At 41.6% G+C, this 21597-nt stretch overlaps 7 protein-coding genes across 7 annotated transcripts; 2 read left to right on the plus strand and 5 right to left on the minus strand.

The window, feature by feature from the left end:
• On the minus strand, nt 1-2434 carry PKNH_0832600 (calcium-dependent protein kinase 3, putative; the record flags this gene model as incomplete). Its single annotated transcript, XM_002258910.1, has 5 exons — nt 1-45; nt 221-319; nt 512-586; nt 745-1236; nt 1373-2434. The coding sequence occupies 5 exons, from the start codon at nt 2432-2434 to the stop codon at nt 1-3; spliced, it is 1773 nt and encodes a 590-aa protein (XP_002258946.1).
• A 1744-nt stretch (nt 2435-4178) lies between these two features.
• Nucleotides 4179-5083, minus strand: PKNH_0832700 (50S ribosomal protein L9, apicoplast, putative; the record flags this gene model as incomplete). Its single annotated transcript, XM_002258911.1, has 3 exons — nt 4179-4337; nt 4515-4759; nt 4897-5083. The coding sequence occupies 3 exons, from the start codon at nt 5081-5083 to the stop codon at nt 4179-4181; spliced, it is 591 nt and encodes a 196-aa protein (XP_002258947.1).
• A 1146-nt stretch (nt 5084-6229) lies between these two features.
• Nucleotides 6230-10681, plus strand: PKNH_0832800 (conserved Plasmodium protein, unknown function; the record flags this gene model as incomplete). The annotated part of the gene is made up of 3 exons (XM_002258912.1): nt 6230-6253; nt 6411-6717; nt 6828-10681. The coding sequence occupies 3 exons, from the start codon at nt 6230-6232 to the stop codon at nt 10679-10681; spliced, it is 4185 nt and encodes a 1394-aa protein (XP_002258948.1).
• A 182-nt stretch (nt 10682-10863) lies between these two features.
• PKNH_0832900 (YTH domain-containing protein 2, putative) lies at nt 10864-12844 on the minus strand (the record flags this gene model as incomplete). Its single annotated transcript, XM_039114020.1, has 7 exons — nt 10864-11323; nt 11435-11508; nt 11709-11793; nt 11930-12019; nt 12133-12209; nt 12408-12535; nt 12769-12844. 7 exons carry the CDS (start codon nt 12842-12844, stop codon nt 10864-10866), a joined length of 990 nt encoding a protein of 329 aa, XP_038969652.1.
• Nucleotides 12845-13491: 647 nt separating this feature from the next.
• PKNH_0833000 (SECIS-binding protein 2, putative) lies at nt 13492-14928 on the plus strand (the record flags this gene model as incomplete). Its single annotated transcript, XM_002258914.1, has 1 exon — nt 13492-14928. The coding sequence occupies one exon, from the start codon at nt 13492-13494 to the stop codon at nt 14926-14928; it is 1437 nt and encodes a 478-aa protein (XP_002258950.1).
• Nucleotides 14929-15769: 841 nt separating this feature from the next.
• On the minus strand, nt 15770-16105 carry PKNH_0833100 (60S acidic ribosomal protein P2, putative; the record flags this gene model as incomplete). The annotated part of the gene is made up of 1 exon (XM_002258915.1): nt 15770-16105. The coding sequence occupies one exon, from the start codon at nt 16103-16105 to the stop codon at nt 15770-15772; it is 336 nt and encodes a 111-aa protein (XP_002258951.1).
• Nucleotides 16106-18448: 2343 nt separating this feature from the next.
• On the minus strand, nt 18449-20930 carry PKNH_0833200 (asparagine synthetase [glutamine-hydrolyzing], putative; the record flags this gene model as incomplete). Its single annotated transcript, XM_002258916.1, has 2 exons — nt 18449-20177; nt 20851-20930. The coding sequence occupies 2 exons, from the start codon at nt 20928-20930 to the stop codon at nt 18449-18451; spliced, it is 1809 nt and encodes a 602-aa protein (XP_002258952.1).
• Between the last annotated feature and the right edge of the window lie 667 nt (nt 20931-21597).

Below are 21597 nucleotides of genomic sequence, written 5' to 3' on the forward strand. Positions count from 1 at the left end.
CTAGAACGTCAATTTCATCATTTCGGAGAACTCGTAAAAGTCGATCTGCGGGGAGACGAAATAAGAAAAAAATAAAAAAAAATAATAAAAGGAAAAGAAAAAAAAAAAAATGAAGGAGGGAAGATAAACAACTACACAGCGTCTATATCCTTCCTTGCCTTTCTGTTAACCCCTCGCCCCTCTCCCCCCTCTGTTACATCCACCGCAACCGCTTGGTTACCTTCCCGTCACCATTTTTGTCCACCTCACGGATCATCTTCTTAACTTGGTTGACATCCTTCTCTGTGATATTTCCTCTTCTATTTCCGTTGAAAAGTATCTGAAGGGGGGGAATGGTGAAATAAAGCAAGGACAAAGAATACTGTTATCGTGCTAGGAATCTGTCCGTATGAATGCGGGCAAATTCCAGTGCACATGTGTATGTGTATATATGTAGATATGTCTGTATGTATATGTGCGTATGTATATGTATATATGTATGTACGTATGGGTGGGTAATGAAGGCCCATACGTGAGCTAGCTCCGCGGTGGTAATTTCCCCATCGTTGTCCACATCGAAGACGCGGAAGGCACAGTAAATGAGTTTCTGCAAAAGGTGGAGTGGGAATTTGACGCGGAAAAAAAAAAAAAAAAAAAAAAAAAAAAAAAAAGGAGGGAGGGAAATAAAAATGGGGTCGAAAAAGAGGCGCAAACGAAAAGGGAAAAAAACTATGCCAGTTTAATGAACAGACACATTCAACTTACCTTGGAGAGTTTCCGCCTGTCAATCGCTGCAGCCAAGAATTCTGTGTATTCAATATTGCCACTGCCGTCGCTATCTATCTGATCCAAGAGCAAATCAAAATTGTGGGGCAACATCAAGTTGCTTTTCTCCAAGCCCTTCCGCAACTGCACCTTCGTTATATTCCCCTTCCCTTCTTCATCCAGGTGTAGAAATGCCGCCTTGAGTTTCTGTACGTCGTAATCGTTACTCTGTTGAGCAATAATCGTCATAGCTAGCTTCTGGAATCGTAACATAAGGGCATAATTTTTGAAATTTTCCAACACATGGATATCCATTTTAAAATCCAGGTTAAAGTTACTCGCCTTTTTATTAAACCAGGGATGCCTCAGTGCTTCGCTAGCAGTTGTCCGTTTTTGTGGGTCCATGGTTAGACAGTGCTTGATGAGGTCTCTTGCCTCTTCTGTTACTTCCGTCCACTCCTTGCCCTTGAAGTTGAATTTTCCGCTTTTCACCTGTGAGGCAGAGGGGGGGAGGGAGGAAAAGGTATCGGTGAATTGTCATGTAAAATCTCACAATCCCATCACTTCACCTAATCCGTAGAGTGATCACCAACATATTTTTCCCGCTATGTAACCACTCGCTTCTTACCCTGATGAGTATCTCATGGTCACTCTCGCCATAGAAAGGGGGATACCCACACAGGAGGATGTAGAACAACACGCCGGCGGACCACAAATCACACTTGTAGTCGTAGCAGCCACTTAACACCTGCGGGGCAACGTAGTAGGGGGTTCCAGCCTTGGTCTTCATCTCTGGGTTCGTGTCAGTGAAGTAGGAAGCCAGACCAAAATCAATCACCTTGATTAGCGATTCTGGACTCTTATCGAAAAATAAAAAATTCTCTGGCTTCACATCTCGATGACATATATTTCTAATGTGTAGATAGTTAAGAACCGAAAAAATTTGCTTCATGATAAAGGAGGTGTACATTTCAGAGAAAGGTCCCTTTTTTACAATTCGGTCGAACAATTCTCCACCTGTGCATAACTCCATCACCAAATAAATTTGCTTACTATCTTCAAACGTTTCTAGCAACTTTATCACATTAGGATGATCTAGATTTTTCATAATGTCTATTTCTTGTCTGAATCGGTGTACATTTTTTAACTTCTTCTTCGACACCACCTTGACAGCTCTGTGAATTTTAAGCAATTTATCCGTCGCTTTGTAGACGGATCCGTAGGTCCCCTTCCCTAGAGGCTCTTCGGAGAGGGTGTAAAAATCCTGCATATTTCCTGTAAAACTTAGAATGAACCCTCTCCTGGAGAATTTAAAAATTTCACTGTTGCTTGGTTTTAGTGCATAGTGGGGATGGTGTGCACGCACATTGCCATGCGGATTATCGTGTGGATTGGCATGCGTACCTTCATGTGTGTTGCTATCTTTCCTTTTTTTCATACTCTTAGTTAATCCCCTTTCTCCCAATTTCGACCTCTTACCCTTCAGTGACTCCTCCTCCTGCTTCTCCTTCCTGCTTGCAATTCTGCTTCCATCGCAGTACGCGGAATTGTTCCAGGTGCTCTTGAAGGACTTGTTTGTAGATGTCTTTTTCCTCCTCAGTGTGTCTGTCGACCTCTTCATCTTGTTCTTGATGGTCGCATTGGAGATGGGTCTACTGGATCTGCTTCTCTGCGCGTACACGGTGCTCATCTTTATGGCGTGGCGATAGCTCCACGAATCAATAACACAAAAAATTGGGTCCACAATTGTAAAAAGAAGAAAGCGCTTACAGATACGAGCGCAGAGATATGATTTACTACTCCACCAAGACTCCTCGCTAAGGGAAAAAATTAAAAGCGCCTGCCACTACTGCTCCTGTGAATCGAAATAAGGGCGTTGTAAAAAAGGAGAAAATGCGCTAGAACGGGAAAAAAGACACCGCCAAAAAATATACTGAGGTGCACAGAAATTAGTCAAAAATGAATAGCATCACATAGTGAGATGCTCACTTTCTTCAAAAAAAGGAGAAAAAAATTAATAATATGTGAGAGGAACAACAACAACAAAAAAAAAAAGGCAGAACCCACAAAAATGAGCCCCACTTTGTGTATACTTGTCGGGAGATACAAATAACTCGTTCATTGCACCCCCTTTGACTTTTCAAAGACGTGTGAAGGGGGAAAAAAAAAAAAAAAAAAAAAAAAAAAAAAAGAAAGAAAGAAAGAAAGAACAAGATCTGTAGAGAAAAATAAAAAAGTTAAAACACGAAAAAGAGCATAAAGTTAATCTCAGAATGATGGGGAAAAAAGAAAAAATTGTACCTTTTCACAAAATAGACAATTTAGCTTAAAGGCAAACGAGCAAATTTTTTAATCATTTAAAAATTATATGGGTCTTACAAAATTTACGAAAAAATGTTACCAACCTTTTGGGTGGAAGCAATGTGGGGGGAAAAAAGACGCGCAGTTTTCATCTAACCGCTTTGTTAAAAAAAAAAAAAAAAAAAAAAAAAAAAAGAAAACTGTTCAGGTGAACAACAGAAATACGTTGCATACTATTGGGTAAGTATAGCTCGAAAATGGAGAAATAGTCTAGAAAAAAAAAGCTACCTATTTAGCTAGCTAGCTAGCCGTTGGTGCATTACATGTATAGTTAAAAAAAAAAAAAAAAAAATTCCAAGTCGTACCAAATTATATCATATGGCTCTGCAAATTATGACCCGTACAGGCGTTTTAGCACAATCTCATGGAAACCCATCGAAGTGGCAAAGCGTGTTCCATTGAGCAGCCTTTGTGGGGAATACAAACTGTGGACTACGTTACTTCACCTTTTAAGTATTCTCCACCGTGGGACAATCCAAATTGCGTTTGTTCATTAGGTTAAGTGGAAAGAATTATCAACTTGTGTTAATATAGGCTCGAATTTTCTAGTCGCGTCTTCCATGCCTTAACAAAGTAAAACCGTTGCAAAATGAAGTTTTTCCTCCCCCCTACTACTACTGATTCTTCCGCTAGGAAACAATTCCTATCGGGCGAGGGGATCGTAACTGCTCCTGTCTTTCAAAAAAAAGAATTGCTACAATATCCCAATATATGTGTGCGGGAAAATGTTGGTTGTTCTTATGTTATACTGTAAATATGTAACGGTAATGGCTGAATGATCCTTTCTGTTGGAGAAATTCTACTCATTTCGAGACACATTCACGCGTGTGTGATGGGCATACAGAGAATCCTTGTTGCGTTTCCTTGTATGGTGTATCCACCTGTTTGGTCAAAGTGAACAAGCTCACGTAAATGATAACACCCGTCGCTCGAAATATTTCAACGTGTCGGTTCATTAGACGAACGTTGGAGATAAGTGTAGTATACATACACATGAACGATTTTTCTTCGATTTTTAGTGCAGCTTGTTGTGAATTCCTGGATGTATCACCTTAGTATGAAGGATCATGTGCTCACTTCACCTTCATCACGTGTACGGTCAGGTCGATGTGGAGGTTGTTCATAAAGGTGTACTTCAACGGGTAGCTTCCAACGTCGTCGAGCTTCACCTTTTTGCTTTTTATCTTATCGTACACATCGTCGTTTTCTCGGATTAATCCCCGGGTTAGGAGCTGAGGTGAGGGAAACAGTAAGAGCGAATATGATCATAGCTACAGTGGAAAATGCTCCTCTCCTCCGCAGGAACGTCAACACTAATCACACTTGTAAGGGCTAAAGAACACGCACAAATGTAATAGTTCACATGTAAGAATATGCCTTATATGCGTAGGTGCATTCACACGCCTTACATAATGAAGGATATCGTCTTGGGTAACGAGGATCTTCTGTCCCTCAGGAAATTGAAAGGGAACGTTAAAGCCATCAAGCTTCTTTTTGTACGTCCAAAGGAAACTCCTTCTAATTTCGTCAATGTACTTGAGCGTATATTCAGTCTTCTCCTTTTCGACTAACTCATCGATGGTGCTTCTGTAACCCAGTTTCTGTGGTATGATGTAGTTGAATGCGTGCGAAAGCTTCACCTTTTTTATTTCTCCTGAGGGTGATGGTGATAGGGGAGTGGAAAGGTGTGTGTATGTGTGTGTGTATAGAGGTGGGGAAAAAAGGGGAGTTATCAAGCAGTTTTTACATCCACGGTGCACACACATTCGTTATATATTGTTGATGGCAAACCTTTTGTTCCTATTTCATTGTCTGCGCTCACAGTAATGTGAATCATCTTGGTGATTTTTTTCTTCTTCTTCTTCCTCACTGCGTACAGGGCATAATTCGCTCTGACCACGCGGTTGCTAAGGTACGCCTCTGTCCTTAAGCTTAGTCTTAGTAGACAAAAAAGAAGGAAGAAAGTAATAACCCGCATTGTTGTTCCTCCTCTTGGGGTTCTATCATGCTGCTCTTTGATTCTACCATGAGGTTGTACTGTGTCAATTCCATACTAGTGAATAACTTTGTGTTGGGGGTGGATACTTTTTCTTGCCACCTGTCAGCTGAGTGACATACGCATTTTTCCTCCTCTCCCCTGTCCCTTTTGCATTTCTTCTACTACGAGGTAGGTCCTTCTTTTTTTTTTTTTTTTTTTTTTTTTATTTCTTCCTATATCAGCGTGTGGCAGGGTGTGCATGAAGTGGGGGTAGTGAAGAGGACACTCCCCCGTTAGTATGAACATATAAAGGAAGCTCAATCGGAGGAAGGTTCTTAACGTGTAGGGGCGACCATTGTTGGGAAAAAAAAAAAAAAAAAAAAAAAAAATTAACCAATCGGTTAACCTACGTATGTATCTGTTTATTCACTAGAGTGAGAATATTTTCTATGTTGCACTTTTTGGAAAAAGGAGGGGAAAAAAAGGGAAAGAAGGGTTCCATGCCTGGTCATTAGTTCCGCGCATGGATATAAAGTAGGCGGGCTGAACGGGGCAAGTGAAGCATAAATTTAACCGCCCCGTTTGGAGCTACTATTTTCGGTTCGAAATTCGTGCGCGGAGGTACATCCCGTGGCTAACGCCTGAATCGTCCGTTCCTGCCCTCATCTGTATCATTCATTCATTATTTTTTTTGTTCATTAATTTTTTGTTCATTATTTATTTGTTCATTATTTACTTGTTCATTAGTTTATTTCTTAGTTTGTTTTTTCATTTTTTTTTTCTTTTTGTTTTTTTTTGCGGAAGAGGCTGCACCTGCGACACCTCAGCATTCGTACATACAAACACACCAGTGGCTAGCCAAATAAAAGCATCGAACGGTAAAGGGGTTATCCTTTTTGGCAAATTGAATACGCCTCCCCACTTCCCCCATATGGGGAGCAATACACAGAGGAAGATACAACAAGGGGAGCTGAGTCACATATCCATTTGAAGAGAAGTTCTGCATCTGGAGGGGGCGACCACATGGCGGTGGACAGGAATATAACACAGAGAGGGAGTAACGCAACAAGTCCTTTGAGATGGACTAACCTAACCTCCCTAGGATCGGCTTAAGTAGAATTGTAGGCGCGAAGTTGATTTTCCACCATGAAGGGGGTAATGCGGATTAAGGTAAGGACCGATCGAACGGGTGACTCTTCCCTTCGACGCCAGGAGAGCGTTGCTCATTAGTTTTCGAACACACCGCTGCGCCTGTCATGTCAACTATCGGTCATCTGATCACTTCCTTCCGATCAACCATCCTATTAAACACCCCGCCTTCTTGTAGGTTACGAGAGGGATGCACTCCCTAGTGACTAAGACGTCGGAGAGCAAACTGAAAAAAGTAAAAACCTACATCACCAGTTATCATGAGAGTACAGCCGATCCGAAGAGCAACAACAAATACCTGGGGTTGCTCAGGAATATTTACCACACCATTCCTTCAAGGTTTAATGAGACAGAGATATGGGAGCATTTCTTAACTAAGCTCAAACAGGAGAGATGCTTCGCTAAGTTAAAAAGTATCGTGAATAGGAATTCGGTTATCTATCCTCATCTACTGTGCAGGCAAATTGTGTTTCTCTTCTACATCGGTAAGTGATCTCTCCGTCCTCATGCACCTGAGTGTTACTAGAAGGAGCTGTAGTTTCCACAATGTTTTTGCCATTTCCCCATTTTCCTTACCACTTTGCACCTTCCACAGGGCTAGACGATGAGGCCAATCGGCTTCTGGACCAAGTGAAGCGCAAGCTAGCCAAATGTGAAGCGGAAATGTTTCTAGAGTGCGACGCGAAAGTGAATGAAGATATGAGCGATGTGATTAAAATGTTGTATGTCCTGTACCACTTAGGGAAGACCAAGGAGAATTACAAAGAGGTGGTTCTTCTATGCGATAAGTATATCTACAATACTAAGCGGGATCCCCTGAACAATTTGAAATACCTCCTATACTTCCACCTATTTTATTCTCCAATGAATCACTCCTTCGAAAGAATGCACAAGTGTATCGAAATGAAGAGACACCGTATGAATGTGGAGCAAATGATGCTTCTCATTCGATACGTGAATCTCTACTTGAAGCGTTTGTATTTGCGCGGCGTTATCCGACATAGGGGAGATCGTTCTAGCAGGATAACAGTTATTCAAGCGGAAATTACCCCCCAAGAAGGTACACACATGACGGGTAGTCACCCCCCATGTAGCCGCAAAAAGGAGGTGCAGACGAAAGTACAGAACGAGTTAGATATCTTCCTCGGCAATCTACTTAGGATAAATAAAAATGAGAAGGAGCACTACGTGTTTAATACCTTTGACGACATTGTAATAAACGAGGGGATGATGGATCGTACATGTTCACCACCATCTGATCCGCGCAGCCAATTAGATAGGAAGTCTTCAGATAGGAACAACCCTCTGTTAGGAGAAGAGGGAAAGGCATTCCATTCCCAAGAGGATCGTGATGAAGAACCCACTTGGAAAAGGGGCGATCCTCCCCTACTTGATACATACCTGGTGAATGGCACCACAGTGGGGGAAATCACCCCAGTTACGGAGAGAGACCTCATTTTGTACAGAGACATATACACAGCCTGTACGAACGAAGTAATGAAAAGAGTGCTTATCTACAAGGAACCCTTAGGAACAGATACACTTTGGAATAACTTCCTAATGAGCATGTTCAGGGACAAGTTCATAAATTTTATGATGGATAGGATGAGAAGCAAAATGAAGGTTCTAAACGAGGAAGAGTTTTTTACATATCTCAAACAGATCAAATTATTACAAATAGGAGAGCATCCTTCCGTCAGTAGTATACTACAAATATTCTTCAAACATTATTCAATTATTCAGATGAAATCCTTGAATAATTTTCTTATCGCGGATAAGATGACTTACTATACAGACATTTTTTGCAAATGTCCATTTGTGCAAAAATATGTTCTGAACATGTACAGGCAGAATTTGAACTTTTTTAATGTTAAAATTTTAAAAAAAATTTTGGCCAAATTATTTTACTTTTTAAAAGAAGATAAGTCTCTTATTAATGGCTTCGATGTGCTCATAAAGAATATTTTTGTAAAAGTTGCAATGAATGGATCGTTTAGCGATATCGTTATGGTTTTACACACACTGAGGCAATATAATTTTCACAAAAATGGGGTGAATAATTGGCATTCTGGGAGAAGAAGGGACTCTTGGCATGATGTGATTTCTTCACCTTTGGGTGGACCCACCCTTGTCTACGACGAAGTGAGAAAAAAAATGCTTTCCTTCTTTGCGCCCATCTCTACAATGAACAATTGTGATGAGGAAGGAATGGTTCCAATTCGGGAGGGGGATAAATTGGACACTCTCTTCCATTTGAGTGCACCCCGTCTGGACTACATAAAACGTGGAGGTATGTCATACAACTTCGCCAACGGAAGGAGTGAATATCACCCCATTTGCGAGTACATGATGTACAGAACTGTTATCGAGAAAATGCACCTGGGAAAGAAGCTCCGATACGATAAGTACTTTGACCTTAACATCATCCTGATGATGAACAAGCAGTTAGCTAAACTGTTCTTACTATTTGTAATCAATTCTTTTTCAACCGTGAGGAGCGGCCACAGCCCCCTGCACGTTTTCGATTGCGTTAATAAATGTGTTAACGAGGGTGAAAATAGGGTAACAAGAAGCTTGGATCGTGTAAAAAGCACCTTGTACGATAGGGAGATGATAAGGGCACATGAGACTGATCAGAGTGATCAGAGTGATCACAGTGGTCCTAGCCCCAGTGAGATGGAGTTTCCATTTGGCGACACATTGTCTGTTCGCTTCTTCACAAAGGAGAACTTATGGATCCATAGTCAAGTCCTCCAAACCTACGCTCAGAAGCACCCACAGGAGTACGCTGCGGTGAAGCGTTTCGGAGATTTACTTCTACTCACCCTCATCGATAACTTCCTCTACTTCGAACTAAAGGGTTCCCACTTTATACATTTTTTTTTGAAATTGTTCGAGGAGAACTCATGGCCCCTCAGTACCTATCACCATTTTTTCTTTTATGGAATGTTTAAAAGTTTCAAGTACAGTCAGATAAGTGTTCGGGACAGGAAGTGCATGCGCGAAGGGAGGGACTCTGCGGATGACGCGGTGGCGGGCTATCTCTCCTCAGAAGAGGCGTTCGAGAGGCGTAGACAACAGATCGTAGGCATTTGTAGGGAGGAGATAATGTGGGCCATGCGGAGAGGCCTGGGCGTGCAAGGAGGAGAAAGAAAAAACGAGATAAAGGTGAAAGGCGCGGGAGAAGAGAACGAAGTGAGCAAGGTGAACGAAGGATCCAACGTGGACTGTCTGATCAACCTAATATTTTGCCATCTCCAGGGGGAAGATATAGTTGACCTATTCAGAAACACCTTCTTGTCGTCACTAAACGATTATCTAAAATGGAAAGGAAAAGATGCAGTTGTGAAGTACACACTGATTAGGGACCCCAGGGAAGGTACCAACTCAAACAGAGAATCAGTCAAAGAAAGAAGCGACCATCATACTAGCACAATCCTTTTTAACGATATTGCAAAAATTAAAAGTTTATTTAGTGAAAATGGGGAGAGTGAAAAAATGGAATTACAATCTGCACAGATGGTTAGAAGGTATGAATTTTTTTACCTTAACATGTTGAGTACGGGTAGAAGCAGTGATGTTACTTTGGAGGATCCTTTTCCCACCAAAGCGGATTACCTATGTTACGCAGATTTTGTATTCCAGAGGGGAGAGGAATGCTCTGCGCAAGACATGTTGCGACTCGCCAGAGGGGTCCATAAGTACGGCCCCTCTGACCAAGTAGGAAACCTTCTGAAGAGCATTCATTCATCTTGGAACACTTGCATACAGATGCATGTGGATTGCCAACTGAATGACGAAGTTAACGTTAACCCTAGTGGTCAGTCTAACTTGATCACCTTCCCCATCAGCTACCTCTTCCTTCTCACCGTTTCTGTGAAGAAAATATTACCGGAAGATGTAGCCCCCGTATTGAATAAGATTGATAGCGCATTAGTGAACGGTGTAGATATTCCCCCTTCTTGGCGTCTGTTACTGGTGCAACTTATTTATATGATTAAAATTCAGGGATTGTTTTCATTCGATCTGCTTTGCTCCAAGTATAGGCAGATCACCCTTTTGTATACACGATCGATTGGCCAAATAAGGAAAGAGAGACAAAGGAGTAGGAGTACCCAGTGCTACCGTTATGGTGATAATATATGGACACATAAGATTGTAAATTATTTGCAAGATAAGAAGATACACTTTCAGGAAGAAATACACCTGGTAGACAGTCCCTTCACATTCGACGTTTTTATACCCTCCTTGAATTTGTTTCTCTTGGATGGAGAGAAGTCTCTTTTTTGTGATACCTTTGTACGTTGTTTGCAGGATAATCTGTTTAGCCACATGGATTCGAAGGTGATCCAGGTGGACGAATGGTGTTACAAGTGGTTGGTCACTCAAATTTCGGGTAGTGATGAACCCATGCCAATTGATATGGCGGTTAAAGGGTGGGCAATGTAGCACTGTACAGAAAAAAAAAAAAAAAAAAAAAAAAAAAGGGGGGGGGGGGGGGTTACTTGCGTAAAACGACGCATTTGTGTAAACATAAATGTACTTTTGCCTATAAATCGGTTTGGTGGCCCAAGTAAACCACCCAGCTGCTTAACAGGCAAAACGGATTGACAAGCAACTTGATTGGTAGCCTAACGACCTAAGCGCAACTGGAGCATCTTCCGGTGCCACACCCGCTGCGTTGCCTCATACAAATCAATGTACTCGTCGTAACTCATGTTGGTGAGGTCGATCGGGAAGACGTGGAGTGCGGGATTGTATATATTGACTAAGTTGAATTGCGATTCCGCATAGATCCTTTTGAAGGCAGTGTAGTTTATATTTAAGTTGTTCCCCAGGGGGAAGAGTTTTACGCATTCCCTTTTCTCTTCCTCGCACGGGCTGCTCGTTGGAAGGTTTGTGCTTGTCTCGTAATTTGTGCTACTCGTCTGTTTGGACTGTTTCGCCTGATTTGTTTGGTTTGATTGGTTTGTTTGGTTTGTTTGGTTTGATTGGTTTGTTTGGTTTGATTGGTTTGTTTGGTTTGTTTGATTTGCTTGGTTTGGCTGGTTCGCTCCATTTGACTGTATCTCCTCTTGCACACCTTGGTCTCTAACAGAAGGGGGGAACCATGCAGAGGGGAAAATGTAGAGGCGGGCTGACACGTGCCACAATGAGGAGGGGGGGCTCCCGTCTTGCGGGTAACGGATTTTTTAGTTTTACGCGCAAGAAGCCATGCTCAGGTATTTCGCTTCGAAGACCTCGCACAATTTTATGCCGGCCATTTGTTCTATTTCCTGTAGGAGGGGCAAAAAGGTTAATAAATAAATGCAACTCTCTCTATGTATGGTGTTACTATCAGCACAGTGGCTGCATTTTCACCTGAACATGTGTGCAATTTTTTTTTTTTTTTTTTTTTTTTTTTTTTTTTATGTGTGCGTCCATTTTGGCTAGTCCACCTTGCCTGTTCATATTTTTCTTGTCCCACTTAACTCACCTGTCCATCACGCCCAACTTTGATTGGTTTATTTTCGTTCAAGCCGTTTTTTAAGTGAGACACTTCTTGAAAGGACACGTCAACGCTGCAAGGGGGGATAGAAGAAGAAGCGCGCAATAAGCAGGGCGATACTCTTTCGTGTGATGTTTTATTTTGAAGCATATCGAAGGAGAAAGATGACTATCTATATGATGGTGTGTAGGTTGTTGTACTTTCCTTACACTCTAATCCACTGAATATCAAAGTTTCGCCCTCGAAATATTTTGTCATCATAGTAGAAGTAGACATTGCCGTTTTGGGATTCGCCCGGCCTGGGGAAAGATAAAGGGGGGAGGAAGGGGTGCATGCAAGTGTGTACATGCAAGTGTGTGCATGCGCGACGGGTGAGTTTGGTCTGGTCAGGCTCCCCCCGCGGAAATCTTACATCGATCGCATGACGGCGTAGCCGCAAAACTTGGAGCTCCCATTGACGGAGAAGATCAGTATCACATAATCATTTTCCTGGTGGATGAGAGGGGAAAAAGCGAGAAATTAATGTGCAGAAAGAAGGGCACAACAAATGAACCATTTTAATGATGTTTTCTCCATTAGGAGCGACCCCTCGGTGGAGTGCCTCAGCGGCTTTGGAATTGACTAGCGATTTGGTGCATTCTCCCACAGGTGGATCATGCATCCACTTTTGTGCCAAGTGAAACTCACCCTAAAAGCAGAAACAAACTTATGTTCATTTTTTGGAGTGGTAGCCCAAATGTTAAAGTTCAACGAAATGGAAATATTCTTGTCTGACGAGCTTTTGATTAAAAAGAATTTGGTCCTCGCACTTGTGTCTGGGGGAGGGGAGAAATGAGAAAAAAAAAAAAAAAAAAAAAAAAAAAAAGAACTCAGTAGGCGTCGATTGGAGGAGATGCATAGGACACGAGGAGTATAACACAGGGAAGTCGAAACAAGTTTGTCCGGTGCGCTTCTAGTAGGGGCAATGACATAGCCAGACGCAACTCTGGCTTGGGTACATGGCACAGAAGCTAAATTCTTTTCGCGTATTTTCATTAATATAATTTACATAAACTATTGATGCCCTGGAATGACAGGGGAGGAGGGGGCGGTGGCACCGCGGGGAACAAACTTCCAGGGTTCATCCTTCAAAGTTGGTGATGATGCGATTAAGCGGAGGGAAAACTCTACCGTACATTGCGGAACATAGCGCATCCAATTTTTTTTTTTTTTTTTTTTTTTTTTCTTTTTTCGTGTACCGAGGGGACATATTTCTATGCAAAGGCAAGTATCTGTGAAGTCAAGTTGGTGAAAAAAAAAAAAAAAAAAAAAAAAAAAAAATTCTGTCGCTCCCAAAATACTCCTTTTCTGCACTACCATGTGGTGTACGGAATCGCGGCGTTAAAAAAAAAAAAAGAGAAATTTCTTTTTTCTGCGCTTTGTGTGCCTTTGCCGCCGCTACGCCCGCTGAGGTGAAGGCGAAGTCAGTTGATGATCATCCCCCTGCTAAGGACAAAAAAGGAGTAACATGCATTGGGAAGGAAAGAAATACAATTGAGGTAACAGCTAGGAGAAGCCAACGGATTAGAGGCAACGTGAAATGATAAAAGAAGTGGCAGGAGTTGATACCTCCCATGCTCTGTCTGTTTTGCTACCATATAGTTGTAGAGACAAAATAGGCCTCCCGCCCCATGATGCTGGTGATTTTTTTCATTTTTCCCTCTTCCGTGAGTAAAAGAGAAACCCTCGCGAAGGAATGAAAAACGAAAAGGTGAAATGACCCGCAGTTCAGATGAACGGTCGCTCTGAGAGGATTCCCCACCTGGGGAGAAGCAACCCTCCGGAGGGACCGATGAAGCACCCTTCTAAAAAAGTAGTACAGAAAAAAATGGAAACCCAAATTAAACGAAGAGACGACAATACCACAAAACAGAGACACATGCAGATCGGAGATAGAGTTGTGAAAATCATCTTCACCAGTGATAAGAAAAAAAGGAAGGAACAAAAAAAAAGAAAAGAAATTAATATGCTCATAAGTCAAAAAAGAAAAAAAAAAAAAGAATTTGAAAAAAAGAAAAAGATGGTCCGTAAGATGAATAACATGATTAGGACAGAACGGGAAAAAGGCAATGTGTATTTTTTACCAAAAAAATTTCGACCAAAAAAAAAAACCAAGCGGAAGAAGCTTATCTTGCTCGAGAAGGAAGTAAAGCAAAGTGTCTACAATGACTTACTGAGGGAAACTCAAAATGGAGGTTCCAGGGGGCAACTCAAAATAACACTTCGCCATATGGAGAGATTATCAAAATGTAGCAAAGAAGGCTACATAAAATTTATTGCTAGAAAAGTGAGGTGCAGAGCTATGGGACACACCGATTCTGCTAACTATAGATGGGGTGAAATGAAAAAGGAGGAACGAAGGAGACGTGATTCATGGGATGGTCAGCATTTGGAAGGAGCCTCCACTAGTGCAATGGTTGATGAAACAAAAATAGGTGAAGAAGTTGCCCGCGTGAGAAGGTTTCTTCTCCTGTGGGGGGGTAAATTCCCAAGAGGAGGTGTGAAGAGAAGTGGGATCGATGAATCAATTCGAAAAGACGCGGAAATTGAAACCCCCCAATGCGCAGATAGCGTCAACCCCAGTGAGGCAGAACATGATGAGGGGGATCTCGTCAACAGGGAAAAAATAAAAGAACGCATTCTCAAGAACGAAAAAATTATGAACTACATAAAAACCACCAAAGTGCAAAAAAAAACGTACCTTAACGAGTATGTAGATCAGGTAATAACGGAGGAGCTAAATAATATGGTTAAATCATTTTTGGAAAAAATTTCCAAATCGCAGGAAAAACTGTTTTTACTGAGAAAAAAAAAGAAAAGGTACTACTTGGGTCTTCGGGAGAGTTACAGGCACATTTGTATAGACAACCCGAAGTTGGTTCTTTTGGCGCCGAACATTGAACCAATGACAAACGGGGTGTTCGATGACCAGGTGAATAAAATAATTTGCAAGTGTCGGGAAAAGGGCATACCCTTGGTCTATGCTTTAAGCAAGAACTTGCTCGGTAAATGCATTAAAAAATCTAGGCAGAGCGTTATATGCATTGTAGACAACGACTCCTACATAAGGGAGTGCGAAGAGATTGTGAGGTTGGCAAACTCTCTCAGGCGTCATGCTCCTGTTAGCACGCATGACATGACCATTAGTTCCACTCTGAGTGCACCCTGACCAGCACGCCAATTTCCTGATTCGCACGATTGCACGTATTTTAAAAAAAAAAAAAAAAGGAACATGATTCGCTTCACACGCGGGGGGAAGTAGCAGTCATGCGTATGTATCTGTATGTGGGGGGGTGAATTCCTCCGCCACATGCACCAAAGTAACAACGGTCGGAATGAGGGTTCACCTCTTCCATAAATGAACTGTTGATGAGTATTTTTTCCATTTTCCCAAGAGGAGTTTTTCCCTGGTGCGTTCATCCAGACGATCCTCTCGGTCATTCCGTTTGTTTTTTTCATATTTATCTTTTTTCACTTTAAAAGCATGATATGGATAAATTTTTTTTTTTTTTTTTTTTTTTTTTAAGTCTTCCTTTCGAATGTAAAAAAATTACGACTTATGCGCATGGGCGTGGACATACATGCATTTGAGAATGTGCAGCGCAGTAGACATGAAGAGGTTGTGTAGGTAAGAAGGGTTCGTAGATGGAGAATGGTAGTAAAAAAAAAAAAAAAAAAAAAAAAAAAGAAGGAAAGATAATAAGGGTTTAAAGGGTATAAAGAAGAATAGCAAGTAAAAGAGAAAGAACACGCACAATGCCCAAAGCAGAAGACGATAAAATAAAACGCGATGGAGGAACACCATAAAATGCTGTGTAGTAAAACGAAAGGTTAAGCTATATATATATTTATCCACGCGCATGAAACGGTTAAGGTAGGGGTCTATTATTCCGGTTTGGTAGTTCACGTTGTGTATAATATGCGAAGAAGTAGAGAGATGCATACATACATTACTCGTACCCTTACACATACATACAGAAAACACGCTAAACCAAAAGGGCGCTAAATGTTTAACCAAAGAGAGAAAATCCTAAGTCATCTTCCTCTTCTTCTTCCTCTTCCTTCTTTTCTTCTTTCTTCTCCTCAGCCTTCACATCAGCTGTATCAGCTGTAGCCACAGCGGCAGCTCCTCCTCCACCACCACCAATATTTTGTAACTTTTTCATTCCTTCAGAAATTAACTCGTGGTAGCATTTTCCGTTTAGTGAGTTCATCAAATTTGTTAGTACATCTTCCTCTACTCCTGCGTTGACAGCATCCAGGACATTCTTCACTTCCTTTGCAGTTGGGTTTTCATTGCCTCCCAAAACACACATGAGGTAGGCCGCCACGTATTTCATTGCCATTTTGATAACAGAAGCTATACACCAAGGAAGGAGGGATTAAATGAAAAAGGGAAAGGGTAAAATGTATTCACCGCTGAATAATTATTCGGAGGCTCGCATATTATGGAGATGATACAGGGGATCGCCGAAGATTTCCCGTTTATAAGGGGGAGGGGGAAAAAGAGGGGCCCACTCTCTGGCGCAGTAGAACAGTCACGTGGGGGAGGGTTTACAATCGAACAAGCGTATTTTTCTCCACTTCACTCTTGGAGATGGTTCAGATGAAGCCAATCCGTTTGTTGCCAATCCGCGCGAACTCTCACGTATTACTCACGAAGGCATTCGGGCATACGCTTTTTTGTATGCCGCGCGCCAGGAGCAGTTTATGTATCTCTGCTTACCTTTTTGCAGTTACAGTTAAGTTTTTTTTTTTTTTTTTTCTTCTTTTCCCAAGGGGACGAGGAAAAATTGGAGCAAATTGTATCTGATGAAAAATGCCGTAAATTGGGGCACAGGCGAAAAAACAGATTTTGTTTCTTCTCTATCTCTGCAGCTATTGCTGTTGGATGAAGTGGTGGAAATGGAAAAAAAAAAAAAAAAAAAAAAAAAAAATTGCTTGCTATGGGGAAATCTTGCGATGAGGGAAAAAAAATGGTTACTTTTTTAATAAATTTTGTTAGGGTAAAAATTGCACTGTGTTTTTTTTTTTTTTTTTTTTTTTTTTTTTGCAAAGTTGGGAAAGAAGCGTTGAACGGTTTGTTTGCACGTGGTTTAAAAAAAAAATGAAGAAGGAAAAGTGAAGAAAAAAAAGCAGAGTCGCCATATAATGAAATGCCTACTATAAAAAGGAGTAGGGAGGAATTTGCTAAAAACGGGGGGAAAACGCCTCCTCAGCGCAGGGATCCCGCGCATATCAAAATAACCTCTCAGTAGGTGCCCCAATCTGCTACGTAAACTGGTACGCAACCCCAATTATAACAACTCTTCGGTACCCTTTAATTTTGCCCCCTGGGATGAAAGGTGAAGTACCTCCCATCTCCACGGCATGAACCTACGGGATACGTAATAAGGGCACAAAGCGTAAAACGCACATCAGCCCGGCATACTTCACAAATGTTATTTATACGTATATTAATATGCATGCATCGTGTTCCCCTAAAATGGCAAAATAAAGAAAAAAAAAAAAAAAAAAAAAAACGGATCCAATTCGGTCCCCTCTGCACAACGGTGAAGCGTAAGCACAAGAAAAGGGGAAGCCTACCAATCCCAGAGGGAAGCTTTAAAACCAATTAAGAAGAAAAAAAAGGTGCGTACCATTTTTTTTTTTTTCCCACTATTCGGTACTAATCGCAGTGTTCAAAGTGCAGTAGAGGGGGATGCCACCAAAAAATTGTGGCAATCAAACGAGAGGTGCGTAAGATGGTAAATCGTTTTATTTTATTTTATTTTATTTTCTCCACCTTACGGAGGGGTTGGGAAAAAATGAAAGCACGTTTTGGGAATGGGGGCGAGAATGCATATTACGCACTTTGGATCTTTCGAACGTAAAGCAAAGAGAGAATACCGTTGCTGCAAGGAAAATGAAGAATGAATATATATGATGCGTACCTTCCCTCTATGTACCTTTTTGTGCTTACCCCCATGGGTTATATACAAAATATGATTTAAATCGCCTGAACAAGTCAGGTAAAAAAAAAAAAATAAAAAAAAAAAAATAAAATTTGCTACTTCAAGGAAAACGCATGGCTGGGTGGAGAAACAACATCCCACTTTTTTTTTTTTTTTTTTTTTTTTTTGCAGAAAAGGCTTTCACCACCTTTATTGCCTAAGTATTCGTACTAAGGAAGTGCGCACATAATTTTACTCTACCCACAGAGCATCGAACATGCCCTGTAGTGTCTGCAATTTCCGCTTCCTCACATGGCAAACGGCAAAGTAACCAAATTTAATTGCTCCCACATCACGTGGGGGAAAAACGTCTAGCCATGCAGAATGTTAAAAAAGGAAAAAATATCCACCCGTTTGGGTTTATACGAAACATTATTATTACCATTCAGGTAAAAATTAATGTATGCCACAAGTTTAGGAAAAAAAAAAGAGATATGGTGATTGATCCATCCACGTTTTTTTTTCGCAGTGCATACATCTTGTGTGTGTGCACCCCCCCTGTTATGTTGCGCCGTTACGTATGCACATATATATATATATATATTATATTATATTTTACGAACGGTGCAACACAAAAAGGGGGATACCCTGCAAAAAAGTAGACACTTGCACATGTAGTCACCATGCAGTTATGACAAGCGGGCCACTATGTACCAACCAGTTGATGCGAACTGATAAAATTTTTTTTCTCACCAATTAGGTTGCGCTTGATAGAAGCGCCCTGCTCTCATCGTCGGGCATCTGCACAGGCTTCACATCGGAGAATTGCTTCGCGCTGTGGTGTACGCCCAGCACGGACCTACCTGACTGATCTGAGTTTTGCTTAAACGATGCATCCCATTCGATCGCCTTGCTTGACGAGCAAGCGATGGAGGATCCCTCCGGTACCGATTCCTGTGCACACTGTTCCGGAAAGCATTCAGAGAAAATGCATCTGTACAAGTAGGCCTCCTTTGTCTTGGGAGTGTTATATGGAAATAAAAAGGGTGCACGTGAAAATTGTATGTCGGAAATTTTACTCTCGGCATATTCCTTCAAACCATCAATCCAGTTGTATCCAACTCCATCAGAAAATTGTTCCTTCTGTCTGTATAAAATATGATCAGGCAAATAGCCAGAGAAAGCACGCCTTAAAATGTCCTTCTCTATATGCCCCTCTGAACACATTTTTTCTTTGGGATCAATATTCATAACTAGATTTAGGAGATCTAGATCAAGGAAAGGAACGCGTGCTTCGATCCCGAATGCCATGGTAGACTTATTTGCCCTCAAGCAATCGTACATGTGTAAGTCATGCACCTTCCTTTGTAACTCGCGGTGAAACTCTTCTCGGTTAGGAGCCTTGTGGAAGTAAAGATACCCTCCAAATATTTCGTCTGCACCTTCTCCACTTAGAACCATTTTGACGCAACTACTTTTTATTAATCTTGAAAGAATGTACATTGGGGTAGATGCACGAATCGTCGTGATGTCGTATGTCTCTATGTGATAGATCACATCGTGCAGAGAATCCACTCCCTCCTCCACGGTGAAGTGAAATTCTGTGTGGTGACTCCCCAGAAAATTTGCCACCTCCCTTGCGGCCTTCAGGTCGGGTGAGTTACGAAGCCCGATGGAGAAGCTTTTCAATCGCCAGGAATCGGCGGCAGAGTCCTTCCAATTGTTGTCGTTGTTCGTTATTTGATTTCCTCCTACGCCTCTTTCCCCCCCGTGTATCTTCTTCAAATATCTGGAAATTATAGCAGCCACGATGGAGGAATCCAATCCCCCTGAGAGTAACACTCCGAAGGGCACATCCCCCATCAGCCTCTTTATCACACTCTTCTCCAGATGAACTCGAATCTGTTCCAAGTCGACTTTATTATTTGGAATGGGAGCACTTAGATCCCACCAATTAGGATTAAAATAGCGAACGAACTCTCCTTTATTTTTGCAGTTGACGTAGTAATGCCCAGGAGGGAAGTTCACGTACCTAACGCAGCTATCCTTTAGCGCCTTGAACTCAGAGGCAAACCAGATAGACCCATCAGATGCATATCCTATATAGAGAGGACAAACTCCTATGGGATCTCTGAACGCAAAAAATGTGTTCTTCTTATGATCACTTATAACTCCAGAAAAAATTCCATCTAACATGGATGGCATCTTATTAGTATACTTTTTGTACAAGTTCGGAATAACTGCACAGTCAGATTGACTAGTTAGATTTTTTATAATGTCTTCAGGAAGGAGCTTTCGGAGCTCCATGTGATTGTAGATCTCTCCATTTATCGTGAGGCATACTTCCTTGGCGTCGTCGTACAGAGGCTGATGACCCGACAGAACGTCGACGATGGCCAGGCGCTCGTGTGCGAGCACGTTTGTCGTTCCGTCCTCATTCTCTTCGACCACGATTCCGTTCCAGTCGGGGCCTCGATGCCTCAGCCTGTACGTGGAAGTGGTGGTGCGGAAAAATGTATCAAATGGTGGAAGCGGTATACTGGTAGTGCGGGATGGTATCAGGTCAACGCCACCCCCCTCCTCAGGGACAGGCCTTTTTAGGCGATCTTAAAGATTGAAGGGGATTTCAAAAAAAAAATTATCGAAAGGAATGGTACACGGAAAGGCATTACATCCCATGGACCTTAATAAAATTATTCGGATGGAATCAGAAACGATTTGTAGATGTAAAAAACTATTCACTCTTTTAGGCATATAACAACGGAAAAGGTATCGTGTACACCGGTTTGGATTGTCTAACGAACAACAGAAATAGCTGACGGGTGTATGTGGGTGGGGAAGAGCAAAAGAAGGATTCTACTCTCTTTTCCAGAGTATGGACGAGTTCATTTATTTATATGTACATGCACATCTTTGTCCCCTCTTTCCTTTTTTTTTGTGTGTCCGCTTTGTTCGATTAAGAACTCAAGCACGAAGAGTGGGTCCGGGAAAAGGGGAAAATGGCGATCTCCACCCCGGGAATGGATGGACATAATGAGGACTCCCCATATTTAATGAGCCACAATCGTTGCATGCCCATTTACAAGTGAAGGAACACGAAATGAAAAAGTTCAGGCGCACAACCATGGAGTGCTCAGCACTCTCCGCTCGGTCAGTACTTCTTCGAGAGTTCCAGGGCCTTCCTACGCAGTCGGTGCCTTTCAATGGAAGAGTGAAAAATGGCTAAGATGCCGCACATGGTTGGAGTCAATTCGTTTTATTAACAACCTTTTTGAGGAGAGTGATTTTTCTTTCACGAATAGGTCTGTTTTTAAAAATGTAGTTGTTGGTTCTTGTTAAGTTGTTTGTCCTTGTTGAATGGGAGTTTTTTTTTTTTATTTTTTTGAGGGGGATAAAATGTTTTTTTTTTTTTTTCCCCACCAAGGGTAGCACACTTTTTTTCAATTTTTTTTTTTTTTTGCTAAGTGGGTAGCTTTTTTCGATTTTTTTTTTTTTTTTTTTTTTTTTTTTTCTATTTTGGCTTGTCAGCAGTTCCCTCGGGGAATGTGCCTCCAAGCGGTGCGTAAATAAAGAGATGAAAAATGTGGGAGAGGGCGCCCGCTGAACGTATGCCCCGGTATATGTGCCTATGGGTTTTTTATATTAGCATACGCATTGGCTTCTATTAGTTGTGCACCTTTTTGTATTCTCTTCCGGATGGGTCAAGCGCACTATAAGCAGGATTCCTCTGCATCGCCCCATCAACTTGTATAACCTGGGTTCACCCTTTATCTTTTTTTTTTTTTTTTTTTTTTTTTTTTTTTTTTTTTTGCGCAGGGGAAGAGGGTAAGTGTCCGCAGTGCATGTAATGCGCTTGGCTATTTTGCGACTAAATCGGAATTGGAACCTGCAAGAGAAATTGTTTT

Source organism: Plasmodium knowlesi, assembly GCF_000006355.2.
Source record: "Plasmodium knowlesi strain H genome assembly, chromosome: 8".
Classification (NCBI taxonomy): Eukaryota; Apicomplexa; class Aconoidasida; order Haemosporida; family Plasmodiidae; genus Plasmodium; species Plasmodium knowlesi.